Raw genomic sequence first — 18180 nt, 5'->3', positions numbered from 1 at the left:
GTAGACTATAGGTGGCATGCAGTACTTTCTCAAGTTATTTGACTGCAGAACCTCCTTTTCAAAAAAACATGTATTAAATTCTCTGGGGACTTGTGTTCTGAAACTGGCCTGTAACTCTCCTTTTTGGTATTATCTCTGTCAGTTTTGGTATCAGTTATGCTAAACTTGGGAAGTGAAATGGAAAACTTTTTTCTTCTGTGTAACGGTTTAAATAACATAGAGATTATTTGTTCCTTAATGGTTTGCTAGAAATTGCCTGTAAAACCATCTGAACCAGTGGCATTTCTGAGTGATAAAAATGCTTGGAATACACACACTAGGAAGGCTTCCCCATAGGACATTTTCCTCAACAATCAGTTCTTCAGAACACCTTTTTCTTTTTTTTTTGTTTTAAAGGATCAAACAGCTATTTTAGAAAAGCCTAAGAATGTGTGGAAATTAGACTTGAAACATTAGCAAACTGATACTAATCAGTCCTGCATGGTCCTCATCTCTAACAGCATGCTGGCACTCCCTCTGAGTGCCTTGCTGGGGCTGTGCGGGGCATTTTTGGTTAAGGATGCAGAGTTGGCACCACCAACTAGCCACTCTAGCTGAAGGCCAAGCCCTAGATCCCTCTCCTCATCCAGTTCCATTTTATCCTCTGGCTTGTACATTTTCCCAAGTACTGTAGGGCCAGAGATCAGCTTAAACTTTTAAATACTTCCCCTAAGCCAGCCTCACAGTCCTTGCTTTGGACCTCTGTAGGTAGCATAAGAGGGAGACAGATATTGCTAGGAATTTGGGGTCAGTGTGAGAGGCCTGTGTTGGCACTGGGGACTGCGGCCAGGCTAAGCTTGTATTGGGTCAGCTGGGCGATGGGGTCTCCTGAACCAAGTGAGCTGAGCTGAAAGATTGGTCTGGGGTCCCGTAAAGCATAGGAGGGCTGAGTGTTCCTGCAAAGGGGGTGTGTATGTGTGTGTCCCTGTCCCTGCAAGAGGCATGCGGGTGTGTGGGGGTGTGTAACATTTATCCCAGGTTCCAAGAGGCTGGGTGTCCCTGCAAGAGGCGTGTGGGTGTGTGTGTCCCTGTCCCTGCAAGAGGCATGCGGGTGTGTGTGGGTGTGTAACGTTTATCCCAGGTTCCAAGAGGCTGGGTGTCCCTGCAAAAGGCGTGTGTGTGTGGGGGGGGGGGGGGTGTCCCTGTCCCTGCAAGAGGCATGTGGGTGTGTGTGGGTGTGTAACATTTATCCCAGGTTCCAAGAGGCCTGGGGGCTTCCGGAAAAGCATAGGAGGGCTGGGTGTCCCTGCAAGAGGCATGTGGGGGGGGGGGGGGTGTGTCCCTGTCCCTGCAAGAGGCATGTGGGTGTGTGCGGGGTGTGTGTGGGTGTGTAACGTTTATCCCAGGTTCCAAGAGGCCTGGAGGCTTCCAGGGATGTAAGGACTGGTCTAGGGTATAGTGATATAGTGAGGCCTAGGAGAGCAGAGGGGGCTGCGGGTCCCTGGAAGAGACCAGCTTGGCGGAGGGGGAAATCGGGGCCCAGGCTCCAAGAGGCCCGGGGCTCCCTCGGGTCTGGGCTGCTCCGAGGGGCCGTTGCGGACTCTTTGAGAGGCCGGGTCGGCGGCGCCAGGGCCCTCCCCGGGCTAACGGGCCAGGCCGTGGGGGAGGCCGGCGGCAGGGGGGGCGGGGGCGGGGTGCCGACCGGGCGGCGGCGCGGGCTCCGGACGCGAGGGCTCCCGCTCCCTCCTCCCGCCCGAGCTAGCCTCAGGCGCCCGGCGCCTCCCCCGGAGCCAGAGCCAGAGCCGGGAGGCCCGGAGCCCGGCCTGCCGCCGCGGCCCGCGAGGGAGCCGCAGCCGCCGTTGTCGCCGCCGCCGCCGCCGCCAGGCCGCGCCCCGCCCCTGCCGCCGCCGCCGCCGCCGCCGCTCCCCGGTGAGGCTCGCGCTCGAGCTGCCGGCCCCGCCGCCTGGGCCCCGGGCCCGGCCCCTTCCGCGCCGCCCGGGCGATGAGAAGCTGCTTCTGCGTGAGACGGAGCCGGGACCCGCCACCGCCGCAGCCGCCGCCGCCGCCGCCCCAGCGGGGAACAGTTAAGTGAGGGCGGGCCGGGCGCCGCGGAGGCTCGGCCGAGCCGGCCCTGCTCCTTCGGGGGACGGGCGGGCGGGCGGGCGCGGAACCCGGGCCGAGGGGCGGGCGGGCGGGCGGAGCCGGGCTGCACCGAGGCCTTGCGGGCTCCGTGCCCGGCCAGCCGCGGGGACAGGCCCGGCGGCCTCTGCTCGGCCCTGCGCGCGCCGCGGCTTCGCGTCCTGGCTTGGCCTTGCAGCCGGCAGGCGGGAGGATAGCGCGGGGACCCCGGGGCGAGCAGCGACCCCCTGGGCCGTGGCAGGTGAGGTCGCCGAGAGCCACGTCCGTACGGTGAAAGGTGAGGCGGCCCACCTGTGCCGGGGCGCGGCGGCCACCTGCACAGACCCGGACCTTCGTTTCACTGGCGGGGCCCGGGGTCCACTCTCTGTGGTCACGTGGGTGCCGAGCAGATTGCACCTGAGCCTCGGGCATGATCTGCGGCCTCATCTGTGACCTGAGCAGAGCAGAGAGGACAGCCAAACTCCAGGGCACCTGTCTGCAAGGTGACGTGCTGGTCGAGGCACCCAGGACACAGAATACCATCCTTGAAGGGTAGTGAGCCTGTTGATAGTCACCTCATGGGGACTCCAGTGCAAATGAGGCTCAAGGGCAGGGGCCAAGTGAAGAAGCCAGACCCATGAGCATCTTTGTCCTCTTTGTTACCAACACACAACTCTTCCTAAATCATCAGCCTTTCCCAACCATTAAAAATGATTCTTGTATTCTCTACCCCTCCACAGCCTCTTCAGCCTGGCCCAGAGGAGGTCCCACTGGAGGGCAAAAAGGGAGTGGCTGTTGCCCCTTCTCTGCTCCCTGCCCCCACCCATGAGCCAGCCCCGACTCAGTTTTCTGCCACAAAGCAGACAGCAAGCTGGAATCTCTTTAGGGGCCTTTGTCTCTGGTGGTTCCTTCTCAATATAATCTCATTGTACATTTCTGGACAGCTGGCTGGATCTCATCTCATTTTAACAGGGCAAGAAAATCTTATCAGCTGCACCAGAAAAACCTTAGAAAAGTTAGGAGATAAGCTCAGTGGAAGCCTAGACTAACTCAAAAACTCAGCGTACTCAGAAAGTTAGCACAGGAGACAGGTGACACCTTTCTTGCTTGCGGGAAATTGAACTGGCTATTTCAAGATGTTATGCCTTGCATAGAATATTTAAATGGGGCCTCTGAGAGACGGGGCCTCTTCTGGGACCTGGGCACCAAGACCTGTGCAAAGCAATTGACATAGCAATTACTGGTTCACTTGAACCCAGAATCATCTTCTCTGATCCACATTTTTCATTCCTTCCTTCTAGCTTTTAGGCCACACTCCTGATTTATGCTAAAGGCATTTCTCTGCTTTGCCTCCTTCCCACTGGTGGGGTTTTCCCCCACTTCTAGATGGAAGAGTACAGTACACCATGATTAAATGCGAGAACGTCAGAATTAGACCTCAGCTTATGCCTTGGCTCTCCTTATTGTGTGTTCTTACGCAAATTAGTGAACTTTTCTGAGCCTCAGTTTCCTCATCTGTAGAGTGAGGCTCATGATAATGTCTATCTCATAGGATTATAGTTAAGAAATAAGAGAAAAATAACAGGAGCAATGCTCAGCTCCGTGCCTGCCACAGGGCAAGTGGTCAGTAAAAATTAGTGGTTAGTATTCAGGGTTTGTTAACTGGTTAATCAGAAGAGTAGCTTCAGTTTTTTTACTGTGCTTCTCTGTTAGTAGTTGTATTGAGGGCCACTAGGAAAGGATGCGGAGAAGGCAATGGCACCCCACTCCAGTACTCTTGCCTGGAAAATCCCATGGACGGAGGAGCCTGGTAGGCTGCAGTCCATGGGGTCGCTAAGAGTCAGAGATGACCGAGCAACTTCCCTTTCACTTTTCACTTTCATGCATTGGAGAAGGAAATGGCAACCCACTCCAGTGTTCTTGCCTGGAGAATCCCAGGGATGGGGGAGCCTGGTGGGCTGCCGTCTCTGGGGTCGCACAGAGTCAGTCACGACTGAAGCAATTTAGCAGCAGCAGCAGCAGGAAAGGATGGGAGTAGAATGAACACTGGGCTTGGAATCTCAGGATACCTCCTGGAACCTAGGTAACCCTAGGCAAGTCATGGAACCTCATGGGACCTTTCAGAATCCCCATTTGCTTATTTATTAAAGAGACCTAAGCGTAAAACCTACCCTGTAAGGCTGAACGAGTTAAGGTATGTGAATATGTGTGACACTGTGGATGGGGTGGGGGGATCCTCACTAAATTTAAGTGGGGTCTAACCCTAACCCCTAGTCAATTAACTAGGGGTCTAAGACCCTAGTTTTGTGGGTCTGCCATTTTGACAATTTGTTGTGGGTCTGCCATTTTGACAATTTGTTGTGGGTGGGAGGGGCTGGAAGAAAAACAATGCAAGAATATCTTGCTGTACATTTTACAAAACCACACGACCACGTGAACACTTTGTGATCTGCTCTCAGGGCCTTAGAAGGGGTAAGTGGGGGCTGGGGCAGGGGCTGTCTGGATCCAAGCGTCCTGGGCCCCGCTGCCATAGCAGGTTGAAAGTGCTCCGTGCCTCGTGCTCAGAGCGCGGCGTCCTTGCCACGCTGAAAAGCAATGACGGTGTTGGAGTCAAGCGTGGGAAACGTCAGAGGTGCTGTTATGATGATGAAGATAACAAATGACTACATGGCTGGATATGATGGGCTGAGAACACTGTGTTTAGTTGGCTGCGGCTGAGTGAGCAGGGTCTTGTTTGCTCACTGGGTTGTGGGAGGGGAGGCCTGGGTTCCCTGAATGAGCTGCCTTTCTGCAGGCTGTCCTGGCTCTATCTGAGGCTCTCCCTGGCCTGCGGTGCCTGGCCACACGGGCTCTCCTTGGCCCCCTGCTCACTGGGCCGCCACTGGGAATTGTGGTTTCCCTAGTTGTCTGCACTGTTTGCAGTGGGGTTGCTTGCCTCAGATCTCTTCTTCCCCGCTGCTTGGGAGGCAGGGTGTGCTTGACATTACCTCCTTGCTGGGGACATCCTGTGGGCAAGCGTTGGGTTACACGACACACTTCTGGTGAGATGCAGAGCTTGTGTAGGCTGAAATGTGAGAGGCCTGTGGGCCCAGAGCCCAGGGGTCATGTACTTGAGCTTTGTAGCAGCTCAGACTCCCCTGAAAACTGGAGGGCCATCTTGTTGGGCCTGTGGCTTTGGGATTGTTCTACACACATACACACAGACACACGCGTGCGCACACACACACACACATTTTTTTTTTTTCAGGTACTGATCTGCCCAGGAAAATGTTCAAAAGAATATCCTTTGATCCTTTAGAAGAGAGAAATAAATGAATTCTTAATGAGCTAAATATCCCCAGGATGTTGATTGAAATGCAGATCCCAAGGCCTCAAACCCAGACTTTGAATCAGAATATCTGGGGAAGGGACCCCAGAATCTGCCTGTTGAACAAGAATCTTAGGTTGTACTTAATGCTTACTGAAATTTGAGGACCACAGTTACAGATGCTTTTTAAAAATACGGTGAAACACACAAAATAAAGTTTGCCATCCTAATTTGCTACCTAATGCATTGGTGGCATTAAGTGCATTCAAGTTGTTGTACAACTAACCGCTAGAACTTTTTCATTTTGCAGAACTGAAACTCTGTACAGTTGACCCTTGAACAACATGCGTATGAACTGCTCAGGTCCACTTACAGATGGAATTTTTTCAATAATAACTGTTGCAGTACTACACCTTTCCCAGTGAGTTGAACCCCTACATGGGAGGGACCGTGAATTTGGAGGGCCACCTATAAGGTATATTCAGATTTCTGACGACTCGGAGAGTTGGTATTCCTAACTCCTGCATTGTTCAAGGGCCGTCTGTGCTCATTATGCAACTCCCATTTTCTCCTCCTCCAGCATCTGGCAACCACCATTCTACTTTCTATGAATTTGACTACTGTGAGTACCTCATACCTCATATAAATGGAATCATGTAGTATTTGTCTTTTTGTGACTGTCTTATTTCACTTAGCGTAACAACGTCAGTGTTCGTCCACACTGTAGCATGTGTCAGAATTTCCTTCCTTTTTAGCAATAGTACTCCATTGTATGTAAAGACCCCATTTTACTTACCCATTTATCTGTCTGTGGACACTTGGGTTACTTCCACCTTTTGGCTATCGTGAATAATGCTGCTGTGAACATATACATACAAATATCTCTTCGAGACTCTATATCCAATTCTTTTGGGTATATATCCAGAAGTGGATTTGCCAGATCATATAGTCATTCTACTTTTAATTTTTTGAGGAATCACCATACTGTTTTCCATAGTTGCTGCATTTCCTTTTCCACCAAGAGTGCCCCAGGTTTCCAATTTTTCCACATCCTCAACTATACTAATTTTCTGGGTTTTGCTAGTAACCATCTGGAGGGCATAGCAACCCCTTCCAGTATTCTTGCCTGGAGAATCCCCATGGACAGAAGAGACCAGTGGGCTACAGTCCATGGGGTGGCAAAGAGTCGGACACGATTAAGCGACTAAGCACAGCACAGTAACCGTCCTCATGGGTCTGAGATGATATCTCACTGTGGTTTTGGTTTGCATTTCCCTAATGAGTAGTGACACTGAACATCTTTTCAGATGCTTTTTGGACATTTGTATATCTCCCTTGGAGAAAAGCCTTTTCAAGTCCTTTACCCTTTTTTTTCATCAAGTTACTTGCTTTCTGTTATTGCTCTGTTGTAGGAGTTCTTTATAGACTTGGATTTTAACCTTGCATATATTTTGTTTGTTTTTCTTTCATTTATTTTTGGCTGCACTGGGTCTTCATTGCTGCATGTAGACTTTCTCTAGTTTCGGTGTATGGACTTCTCATTTTGGTGGCTTCTCTCATTGCTGAGCACAGGTTCTAGAGCACAGGCTCAATAATTATGATGCACAGGCTTATTGCCCTTTGGCATGTGAGATCTTCCCAGACCAGGGATCAAACCCATATGCCCCACATTGCAAAGTGAAAAGTGAAAGTTTCTCAGTCATGTCCAACTCTGTGCAACCCCATGGACTCTGTGTGTGTGTGTGTGTGTGTGTGTGTTAGTTGCTCAGTCGTGTCCAATTCTTTGCGACCCCATGGACTGTAGCCCACCAGGCTTCTCTGTCCAGGCAAGAATACTGGAGTAGATTGCCATTCCCTTCTCCAGAGGAACTTCCCAACCCAGGAATTGAACCCTGGTCTCCTGCATGGCAGGCAGATTCTTTACCATTTGAGCTTCTCCAGGCCAGAATACTGGAGTGGGTAGCCTTTCCCTCCTCCAGGGGATCTTCCCAACCCAGGGATCAAACCTAGGTCTCCTGTATTGTGGGAGGATTCTTTACCAGCTGAACCACCAGGGAAGCCCAAGAATACTGGAGAGGGTAGCCTATCCCTTCTCCAGGGGATCTTCCAGATCCAGGAATCAAACTGGGGTCTCCTGCATTGCAGGCAGATTCTTTACCAACTGAGCTATCAGGGAAGTGTGTATTGCAAGGCAGATTCTTAACCACTGGACCACCAAGGAAGCCTGGATTTTTAACCTCTTATCAGATATATATGGTTTGCAAATATTTTCTCCCATTCTTTTGTTTCTTTTAATGGAAGTCCTACAAGTACTTTATATAGTTTAAAACCCTGTAAAGAAAATATTATGCATTGTTCCAGTTTTATAGGAGTGGAAACTCAGGCCCAGTGCAGTTTGCCTGCCTGCGGTCACACAGCTGTGTCTGAGTTGCAGCTCAAGCCCTGGTTCCTCTGAGTCCAAAGCCCACACCTTTCCTATTTCTCTACTTTACCACCCAGCCCTCCCCGGAGCTAACAGCGTAGAGGCCCTGCCGGGTCTGCAGGAAGTGGCAATAGCTTGAGAAGCGTTCAGCTTCAGGAGAGGAAATGGGAACCCAAGACTTGGGAATCTCCCTTCCGACGACTGGGGCGCTCCTTAGATCCTCATCATTGCTTGGACCTTAGAAGGAGCAGAGAAGCGCAGACAGGTTTGGAAAAGTTTTGCTTGTTTAGCATTTCGTGAGCTTGTTTCAGAGCCCCTTGCTCCTAACAGTTCCCTAGACAGCCCGGCGCTTCGTGCCACTGCTGTTGCCCTGTGCTCTCCCCGCACCTCTTGCAGCACTCTGTGCCCGCTATCTTTCAGGAAGGCCAGCACCCTGTCCGCACCCCCACCACCTGCCCCCGGCAGAAGGGAGTGTCCCCTTCATTTACAGTTCCTTTCTTTGAGGACATTTCCTCTAGCCTGTGAGCCCTGTGGGTGGTGGCCATGACTTACCTGTCGCTGTGTCACCCAGCACAGTGCCACTGCACCTGGGCAGTGCATTATCCAGCCTCTGCCCCAGCCCAGACCAATCAGATCAGAACCTGGAGAGTAGCTGTAGTTTTTACAAACTCCATGGGGAGTCTTCACGGAGCCCCCGGCCAGGTCCTTATCCAGCCTACTCTGGATCTAGGGCAGACCCGCTTCTGGAACTGCCCAGAGTACTGAGGTCCCACCTCCCTTGCTCGGCAGGTGGCTCGGCCCTGGAGTTGTGGTGTTTGTCCTGCACCAGGCATCAATGACCCAGCGGGGCACGCTCACCATTGCTCCTGCTGCTTTACGTGCCCCCTTAGTCCAGTGGAACACAGACAGTTTTGAAAGCAGGACAGGGACTTCGTTTATCCATCCTCCCATCCATCCATCCATTTATCTATAGTCTATTTATTGATGATGCAAATTTATTGAGTATTCGCTATAGACTAGGTACTATGATGGACATATACCTTTGAACAACTAATGCTCTGCTTGGGAAAGTGTTGTAACCTTCTGAGAGTCAAGACCGTGTTTCTTTACGTGTGTGTGTGTGTATATGTGTGTGTGCGCATGTGTGCCCATGTGCTAAGGTCATGTCCTTGGACAACATCAGGATTCTTAGTGACAGCATCTGTCTGGCTGGGCAGTGGGGAAGATTTGGGGTGAATAGGAGATGTGACCCAGCGTTTGAATGGTGGGGTGCGTGCCATAGGGGAGGGTTTGGGTGCTCTTGGGTAACCTGTGTTAGGGAGGGAAAGACTGAAGGACTTACTCTGAGGCTGCTCCCCAGGGATGATGACCTTTAGGTTCCTTCTTCCCTCTTCCCTCCCTGCCTCAATTTCCTTCCTTCATCAAACATCCCATGAGTACCTACTGCCTTTTACTCAGACTTTGGACTGTGGACCAGCTGTTTCAGCATCTACCTGGATCTTGTTAGAAATGCAGCTTCTCAGGCACCGAGTCAGCACCTCGGGGAGTGGCTGTACGACTTTGTTTTTGTAAATCCTCTAGGTGACTCAAGCATGCTAGAGTTCGAGAATGTCGGGCTTCCCATCTTCGTCGCTGCTCCATGCTCAGCACAAGAGCTTTCCACAGACATCTGTGGGCTGACTGTTATGCACCAGGTCCTGTTCGGTACTAGGGATGTGGAGATGCCTCGGGGGGAGGATGGCGAGGTCAGCCAGGTTGAAGGTATCAATGGGACACGCAGGTGGCAATAGCCAGCAGGGCACCAGATACACATATCTGAGTCTCAGGAGAAAAATGCCAGCCTTGGAGGTAATTTGGAGTCATCAGCACACACAGGTAGAATGAGCACATGACCAAAGAAACTCTTAAGGCCCATGTGAAAGTCAAGAGCGTGGGTGGTGATGAGGTGGGGTATCTACTGACCTGAGGCCAGGTGTTCTGACGATTCTGGCCTCAGGGCCCGTTGCCCAATGTTGAGGTGACATGTTAGCATTTTTACTCAGCAGACACTGCTCATCAAGCCAAGGCTGTGACCGTTTCCCGTCACCGAATATTAGGCAAACGGCCAGCCGGCTCTTGGGGCCTCCTGGGATGGTTTCATTTGTAGGGTGTCTGCCTTCCATGGGGGTCCACCTTCTGCCTTCTCTCCAGGGGGCACTATGGCACTAAGACCTGATGGGAGTGGGTAGGGACGGCCTTCATCTGCAGTAAAGGTGAGCAAGCTGGGGTGGGGCTCACAGTGTTCTAGAGAATGCCCCCTCCTCTCCAGCACCAGGCTCCCTGGTTTTGCAGAGCCGGGCCTGTAGGGGCAGGCCTTTAGCCACGGCCGTGCTGTAGAACTTGATCCGGATTTATTTTGGGAGAGTATATTCTGGGATCCAGCACTGCACTGTACTGCAGCCACCCAAACCCCAGGTGTGCCTCACATGGTTTATGATAAATCTGTTTGGCTATCAAATGGTTAATGCCAGTCTAAGCAGAGGTCTGATGGGGTGGATGCATTTGTACACCAGATTCTTCTATTAGAAGTAACAGACTTTTACTGGGAAAAAAAGGAAGTGCTCGCCATTGTTAGTTCCCTGGCTGGAAAGTTCTTTGTGATCCAGGGGAGCTTAGGAAAATACTTGCTTTCATTCCCCAGTATCTTAGCAGCCTTCCCAGCAGCCTGTGGCCTGTTGCCACCAGATCGTACTCGACAGCATTTGTCAGAACGATTTGGTTTCTGACTGGTCACTCGGATCAAATGTCTAGGCCAAAGTACAGGACGCACCAGGAGGCTATCCTGAGGTTCCACGGTGGCCGCCTCTCAGCCTGTGTGCGCTATCCCTATGGGTGGTGCCCAGAGCCAGCTGGCCGTTTGCCTGGGTGCTGCATGGACCCTGACCTCAGCCTGCAGTCTCCTGAGGAGGTAGGGCTCTGCATGCGCCATGGCTGCCTGCGGTGGCCGGGTTTGTGTATTTGTGTGTGTTGTGGGTACCTGGGTGAAGCCTAGCCACCAACTTCCTCCCCTGTCCTTCTGTCCCCCGCTTAAGATTTGTTAGCAGGAAGGAACCGGTAGTTATGGGGTAACAGAGACGAGCAGGGGTTCCTGCAGCCCACCGCCACCACCGAGCTGCTGGGAAGCAGGCAGAGAGCTGCCTCACGCCGGGCTGCAGCTTTTCCGCAGGGAGGCTCTGCTCTTCGGCCGTTTGCCACGGGGAGTGAAATATTTATCCACTGCTTTTCCCCAGCTCTGCAAGCTGGTAGATGTGGGCAGACAATTTATGTCTTTTCTGCCCTTGACTTTGGATTTCAGACAATCCGATCACAAGTTCATCCTTCTGTAGAGACTTAATTAACCCACTGGTTTTGTCATTTCAATCCCAGTAGCCCTATCTAACCTGCCCCACCCCCCAATACTTTGATATTATTCTCCTCCAAAGCTGTGTGCAAGTCCCACCTTCAGCCCTGGTGGGCAGCACTGGCTCCGCTTCTGAGCTGGTCTTCCTTCCTTGTCCTGGGTTCCTGCTGTGCCTCCTTTGAAGGCAGCATCCCCTGCCCCCCGGCAGTTGTTGCCTCCCCACCCCCAATGTGCTTTAAACTCCTCGGCTCATGCCCTACCCTGCTGCTGGAAGGGCCTCGGTGGAGAGAGGTCTCAGCTCTGTTAGTTGGGTTTTGATTTCAGTACAGGAGTTGATAAAACAAGATAAACCCCAGGCTCACAGGGCTGGGGAAATTAAACAGAGATGATATCAAAGTTCCCCTGAGTTTTCAACTGTGATTCAGTAGCTTAGTTTTCTCCCAGACTGCGGCCGGGAGGCACGCCTTTGATACTGAAACAATGTTCAGCATCAGTTAAGCCCAGCACTGCTGACTTTTAGGGATTAAGCACACTGTCGTAGTAATTCTTTGATCAGCTACAAGGGAGCCATGTGCTGTCTGTGTGAAGGGGCTTTATAGTTAAAGTTCATTTCTCTGTGAACCTGGGGCGACAGCCTTGGTGAGGTGCTGCCGTGCCGGGGGGCTGGGACCTCCCCCGGGCACTGTTCGGTGCACACTCAGGAAGCTCTTCTCTTACCCAGTGTTGCTGGATGGAACTCATTGAGCACGGCTGGAAAAAATCCTGCTGGGTCTGGAAAACACACCTCGCCCTAACTGGCCCCATCCAGTCCTTCAGTCCCAGGAAGTACCACACACACACTCTCTCTCTCTCTCTCTCACGCACTCTCCACACACACACACACACACACACATTCTCTCTCTCACGCACTCTCCACACACACACATACACACACACACACACATATACATTTACATTCTCTCTCATTCTCTGTCACTCTTCATCCCAGTCCCCCAGTCCCAGGATGTACAGCACACACACTTACTCTCATCCTCCTGCTCGCTGTCTCTCTCTTTCTCCCCCTGCTTTGTGGAGAAATCCTCTTGGGACAGACACAGGCACAGCTGCCCAGGGTGAGGCTCTGTAGCCCCCAGCCTTGGCGATGGTCTGAGTGAGGCTGGCTGCACGCTCGGGATAGACAGGGACTGGACGACCTGTGAGGTTAAGCTAGGAGGACTAGGTCAAGGTCAGTGCTGCCAGGGTACTCTCTACTCTTCCGACCCTGCCCGAAATCAGACGTGACTCCCAGGTGCTGCTACCGTCGTCATTCCTCTCCTGACATTTCCTGGAAATCCACTTAGCTTCAGGTTGGCTCCTTCCTAGAGTTCTCAGAAATCTCGGTCTCTGTTATCTTGTCATCTAAAACACTGAGTGAACTTTTGGCTTTTCCTCTAGGGACCCTCCTTGCAGCCACAGCTGGGGCAGTAGAAGTTTCCCCATCCCCTGCCCCTGCCTCCGCTGGCGGTGCAACTTGCAGTTGGCAATGGAGGCCCCCCCGCCGCCCCCCCCCCGGGTGCTGTTGATTGTGTTCACACCATGCTGTACATCACCCCGTTCCCTCCTGTGCAGCACGCGGGTCTCCCTCATTAGGCCTAAATTTACCTCTGTCCTACACAAACATGGCCTTAGCTCATTTTTATTGCTGTAAATTATTTATGAGGGAAATGTTGCATCTCGAAACTGAGGTGTGAGGAAAATTAATCCCATGTTACTTTTATCTCTCAATACTTTTCTCCCCCTCGCTTCACTTACTGGGTTACTGCTAGAGAAAAGAGAGCTTTGGCATTTTAAAATATAATTGGTGCTGAGAGCACTTTCTTGATCAGGTATGGGATGGGAAGTTGGGTCTGTCTCTGCCCAGTGTGTGGAAAGTAGACCAGACTGGGGAGGGAGGGTCAGAGGCCCCTGGGGCTCTGCCTTCTGCCAGCCCATGGCATCTGAGAACTCCAGGCCTCTGTTTCTTTCCTCTGAAATAGGGATTAATATGCTCCAGTCCCCTTCCTAGGTTTGGTGTGAGCATCAGTTGAGAAGGAGCTGGTGAAAGCTTTTTTGGTAATTGCAGGGCACTGCTCAGATGCGGGGAGGTGTGTGAGTGCGTTCTGTGTGCAGCTAGAATTTGGAGCTGGAGGTGGATGCCAGGCTGAGCAAAGAGAGCTGAGGAGGATGCCCGTTGTTGCAAGCAGGCCTGGCATTTTCTGCTTCAGCCCAGCGTCAGCGTCTTGCCAGACAGGTTAATGGTGGTCTTAAACACCCCCGCTCGTCTGCCCCTCTCCCCAGGCAGCTCTGCTCTGCAGCACCCACCCCCCCACCCCATTAATGGCCTCTTCTCCCCTTCGCCGAGGCCTGGCTTGTGACCCGGGCAGCCGCGGCCGCTGCCGTGCCATCCCCTTCGGGCCGGAGGTTCCGCGCAGCCCAGGGAGCGCCGAGTGCTAGTTAATAAATGGCCTTTTGTGAGGAAGGTCAATTGAAGTGACGGTAGAGACGCTGTTAAGAGTAATTTGCAGTCAGAAAATATGTAATTCAGGGCAAGCGGCTCTGAGTGATTGCCTCTGCCATGGATATCTTGGGCGTTTCTCATTAAAAGCTTCCTTTGCTGGTGGTGGCGCTTTCCTCCGCCGTCCCAGCGAGGAGTCATTTGTCTGTATTTCACAAAGGCTGCTGGATCCCCCAGGGCACTGCCACTGGGGCTGTGTGTGGGGTGTGGGGGCGGGGGTGGAGGCGTGCATCTGAGATGCTCAGTGCTAATGCCCTGCCCGCCGCATCCTCCCAGCCTGCAGGCCCGCAGCCCGCTGGCCGGCTCCTTTGTCTGCTCAGGAGGCTGCCCGCAGCCATCTTGGGGCCCGGTGCCCGGCTGCCCGGTGCATTGTGGGAGCAGCGGCGTCAGCCTCCCCCGCTCCCGCAACTTGCTCGCGCTGCAGAGCAGAGGGCGGTTGGTACCTGGACCGGGATGCAGTGACCCGAGGATGGGGCATCCCTCAGCGAATAAAATATTTCTTATTTATTCCCATGCTCCCCACCCCCCACCTCAGATAGTAGAGGCAGCACTATCTTAATAATAATAATAATAATAATAAAACTTACGTCTTATGTTCTTTATTAAATTCACAGCATGATATTTTAGCACTGGCAGAATTCAGTGCCTTCTGTTAATGAGTTGTTAATTGCAAAGCATTTCGGTAACCAACAGCAGGTATAACAGTATTTTGCTAACGGCAGCGATGTGATTTCCATGTTAACCAAGAATACCGAGTTTTCCAAATGAAGTACTTTTTGATCAGTTTGCTTTGGATTCTGCTGGTGCAGATAGTGAATTCTAAACCTTCCTGACTGGGGGCATCCCTGCGGATTCATTCAGGAAATATTCACTCAGTGCCTACTGTGTGCAGGAAGCACTGAGCCCTGTGCTTTATGCAGATAAACTCGCCTGGTAAATAAGATCTGAAAATAGAAAACGATTCAGTGATGCGGTGTGATGTCCTGCCCCCCTGCCCTTTACTTCCAGAAGCTTATTTTCAGTAGAATTAAGTAAAGCTTAACTTAGTTTGGCTTTTGTCATAAACAGAAGCTGAGACTGTGGCTGCTGCCAGGCGCTTCCTAGCCTTGATCAGAGAATTAGCTCCCTGGCACTGACGAGCCTGTTTCTGGAGCCTTTCGTGGGTTCCAGGGAATGCTGATTACACGGTGACTTGCATACAGCCCTCTGGTTGTTTCTACGGAGGAGGCTGTAGTCATTTTTAATGGCCTCTGCCTTTTCTGATTCTAGGCTGAGAACTTAAAATATTCCTACTGGCTGCCCAGTTAGACGAGAGTGTTTGGTTTGCTTTAGCAGCAGTAACCAGCCTTGAGAGATCTGACAGACCCTACAGCCAGTGGAATGAAATCGCTGCAGAAGGAGGTAGAATTTAACTTGCTGTTTTCCACTGCTGGTCCTTTGAAAAAGCTCTAGAAGTCATTTACATAAGGTGTTACCATTTTATATGCTTTCTGGTACACTGCCACTGGAGCTGCCCAGACCCAGTGCTCTCTATATTCTGTTGGTCTCCTCCGGTCACATCAGGAGGCAGGCAGCAGCAGAATAATAATTTGATTTCCCTCCCTTCCTCCCAGTGTCCAACAAGAATTACAGTCATTGTTCGTGTTTAGCTTTGAGTAAGTGTCCACATGACCCTGGGATTAAACACAACAAAGGGACCCCCCGGTCCTCTTGGGAACAGCCGTGACCACGCTTCTGGCTGACTACACTGGACCTTTGTGTCCCTCACCCACCCTTCTCACCTGCATTTTGCTGAGGGCCTACTGTGTGCCAGGGGACCTCTCCAGGCCCTTCGTTTACGGGATTCCCTTAGTTCTCACAGCAGCTCTGCAGCTGTCGGTGTCCTGAATCTTTGCTTGCCTGCTCACCAGCTGTAGTCATGGAGCCTGGACTCCATTGCCTTTCTGTGTCCTCCATGGCAAGAGCACTTTCCTCTATGTGTTCACAAAGCTCTGCCTCCCCAACAGCCCACCCTTGGATGTAGTCATGGCTGTGGATTTGGAGGGCTGTTCTTCTGCCAGGAGATGCTGTGAGGGGGAGAGATGGAAGGTGTTGCTAGATTTAACCATGTCTGATTTATCCTCAGAGAAGCTGCTGGTATCTGTACAGAAGTCAGACAGCAGGGCGGGAGAGTGTTCAAAACTCACTTGAGAAGAGCAGGAGCTGGAGATGACTTGAATTCTTTTTTTTTTTTTTTTTAAATAGAGTATTTGTTTATGTATTTGGCTGTGCCAGGTCTTAGTTGGGGCATATGGGATCTTTGATCTTTGTTGAAGCATGTGAACTCTTAATTGTGGCATGTGGGATCTAGTTCCCTGACCAGGGATCGAACTCAGGCCTCCTGGCTTTGGGAGCACAGAGCCTTAGCCACTGGACCACCAGGGAAATCCCTACTTGAATTCTTGATCTGAGGAAAGGGTCGGGTAAAGCCAGGGCTCCCTTAGCTGGTCCATGTATGTGAAGCTGAGTTCAGGATATTTGCCCCAGGATTCTGGTTCTGTTTGAGACTTTGTATTGCTCACTTTAAATGCTCCATTTGAATTTTGTGCTTTCTTTTTCCTTTTTGGAATCAGGAGCAAGCCACCATGCCTGAAGTCAAAGACCTTTCAGAAGCCTTGCCAGAGACGTCAATGGATCCCATCACAGGAGTCGGGGTGGTGGCTTCTCGGAACCGAGCCCCGACAGGCTACGATGTGGTAAGTCAAGATTCATTGATTTGGCAAATATTTGTTTACTTTGTTCAAGACCCTCTGAACGTCGTGTGTAAGATGTGTTTCTGCACTCTAGGAACTTAAACAGGAAGGGAAAGCACCACCAGCGGCAAGGTGTGGCAAGTGTCCTGGCTGGACCTGAGCCCATCTGGGCTGTTGCTTGGCCTTAGCTGGGTCACTTGACCTCTGTGATGGTCATCTTCACATTCTGTAAAATTAAGGAATTGAATTAGTTGATTTCCAAAGTCATTTTTAGTTGTGACATTTCATGAAAAGAATCCAAGCATCTGAAAGACCCTTGGTTGTCACAGATTGTCTGGTATAAATGTTAAAAATATATTGACATGTGTTTATATAGCTTCTTACAGTTTACAAAGCAGTTTTTCCCACCCATGAACTCAGCTGGCTCTCACAATTCCCTGAAGGGTGGGAGGGCAAGTTGCCTTCTGTCCACTGTGCTGATCAGGAGAACACAAGCTCCGAGAAGGGAAGTGATGGAGACCCAGCGCTTGGGAGTGGTGAATCAGGTGACTCAAGCCCAGGGCTGTGATGACCGCATCACCACAATTTAGTAGAGAATTGGCTTTGCTTTTCAGCACACGTCTGTGGTGATGTTCAGTAGTACCGATGGCTCGAATTAATTGTATTGTTTTTTCAGTAGATAAATTCCAACTTGGGTGGGGCATAAAATGTGCAGAGGAACTATTGGGAGGCTTTAGTTAACGGTGACTATTGTCATGTGTTCTGAACTTCTAAGGTGGAGGGTTTTTTTAAATTATTATTTATTTTTGGTTGTGCTCGATCTTCATGGCTGTGCGAAGGCTTCTCTCTAGTTACGGTGAGCGGGGACTACTCTCTAGCTGTGGTGTGAGGGTGTCTCACTGCAGTGGCTTCTCCTGTGGCAGAGCGCAGGCTCTAGGGCATGCGGGCTTCAGTAGTTGTGGCACAGGGCTTAGTTGCTCCGTGGCATGTGGGATCTTCCCGGATCAGGCTCGAACCTGCGTCTTCTGCATCGGCAGATGGATTCTTTACCACTGAACCACCAGGGAAACCCCTAAGGTGGTCTTATTTTTCACTTTCCTTATTTTGTTTGATGACAGAGGACGAGATGGCTGGATTGCATCACTGACTCAATGGATATGAGTTTGGGTAAACTCCGGGAGTTGGAGATAGACAGGGAGGCCTGGCATGCTGCGGTTCATGGGTTCGCAAAGAGTTAGAGACGACTGAGAGACTGAACCGAACTGAACTTATTTTGTTTGGGATGACGTTTTATTCTTGCTCATTGAAAATGTATACCCAGAATACGTAAGAGTAAAAGAATATAAGTCTCATTTGTCAGCACTGAACACCTGGCGCAGTGATAAAATCAGTGTCTGATGTGAGGTGTGAGTTGGGGGGGCATGCCATGCCTAGTCCAGAAGAAGCCCTAAGGCAGGGTTTCTCACCCTTGGCATTACTGACGTCTTGGGCCAGATGATCAGATAGTAGTATGTGGTGGGGCTGTCTCGTGCATGGCGGGGACAGCATCCCTGGCCTCTTCCTGCTCGATGCCAATAGCCCCAACCCCCAAGGTGTGACAGCCAAAAATGTGTTCAGACTTGCACAAGTCCTCAGGCGGAGGGGGCAGGCAGGCAAAATCAGCCCCATGGTGAACAGTGCCTGTCGCATCAGCCCACGCTGGCTCCCATG

At 51.5% G+C, this 18180-nt stretch overlaps 1 protein-coding gene across 2 annotated transcripts in view; it reads left to right on the top strand.

Annotated features, from left to right (window-relative positions):
- The first annotated feature begins 1662 nt into the window (after positions 1-1662).
- The window catches only part of MVB12B (multivesicular body subunit 12B), a 194415-nt gene continuing 177897 nt past the window's right edge, over positions 1663-18180 (top strand). The window contains exons 1-2 of one of the 2 annotated variants that reach the window (XM_070378980.1): positions 1663-2062; positions 16351-16473. In XM_070378980.1, coding sequence (XP_070235081.1) covers positions 1982-2062; positions 16351-16473 — 204 coding nt within the window. In that variant the 5' untranslated portion in view covers positions 1663-1981. The remainder of the gene's footprint in view (positions 2063-16350; positions 16474-18180) is intronic. The other variant, XM_070378981.1, reaches the window with a different exon arrangement.

The sequence above is a fragment of the Bos mutus genome, chromosome 11 (assembly GCF_027580195.1).
Source record: "Bos mutus isolate GX-2022 chromosome 11, NWIPB_WYAK_1.1, whole genome shotgun sequence".
In the NCBI taxonomy this organism is placed as follows: Eukaryota; Metazoa; Chordata; class Mammalia; order Artiodactyla; family Bovidae; genus Bos; species Bos mutus.
Note: the sequence above shows the minus strand (reverse complement) of the source record. Positions and strands in the feature narration are given on the sequence as shown.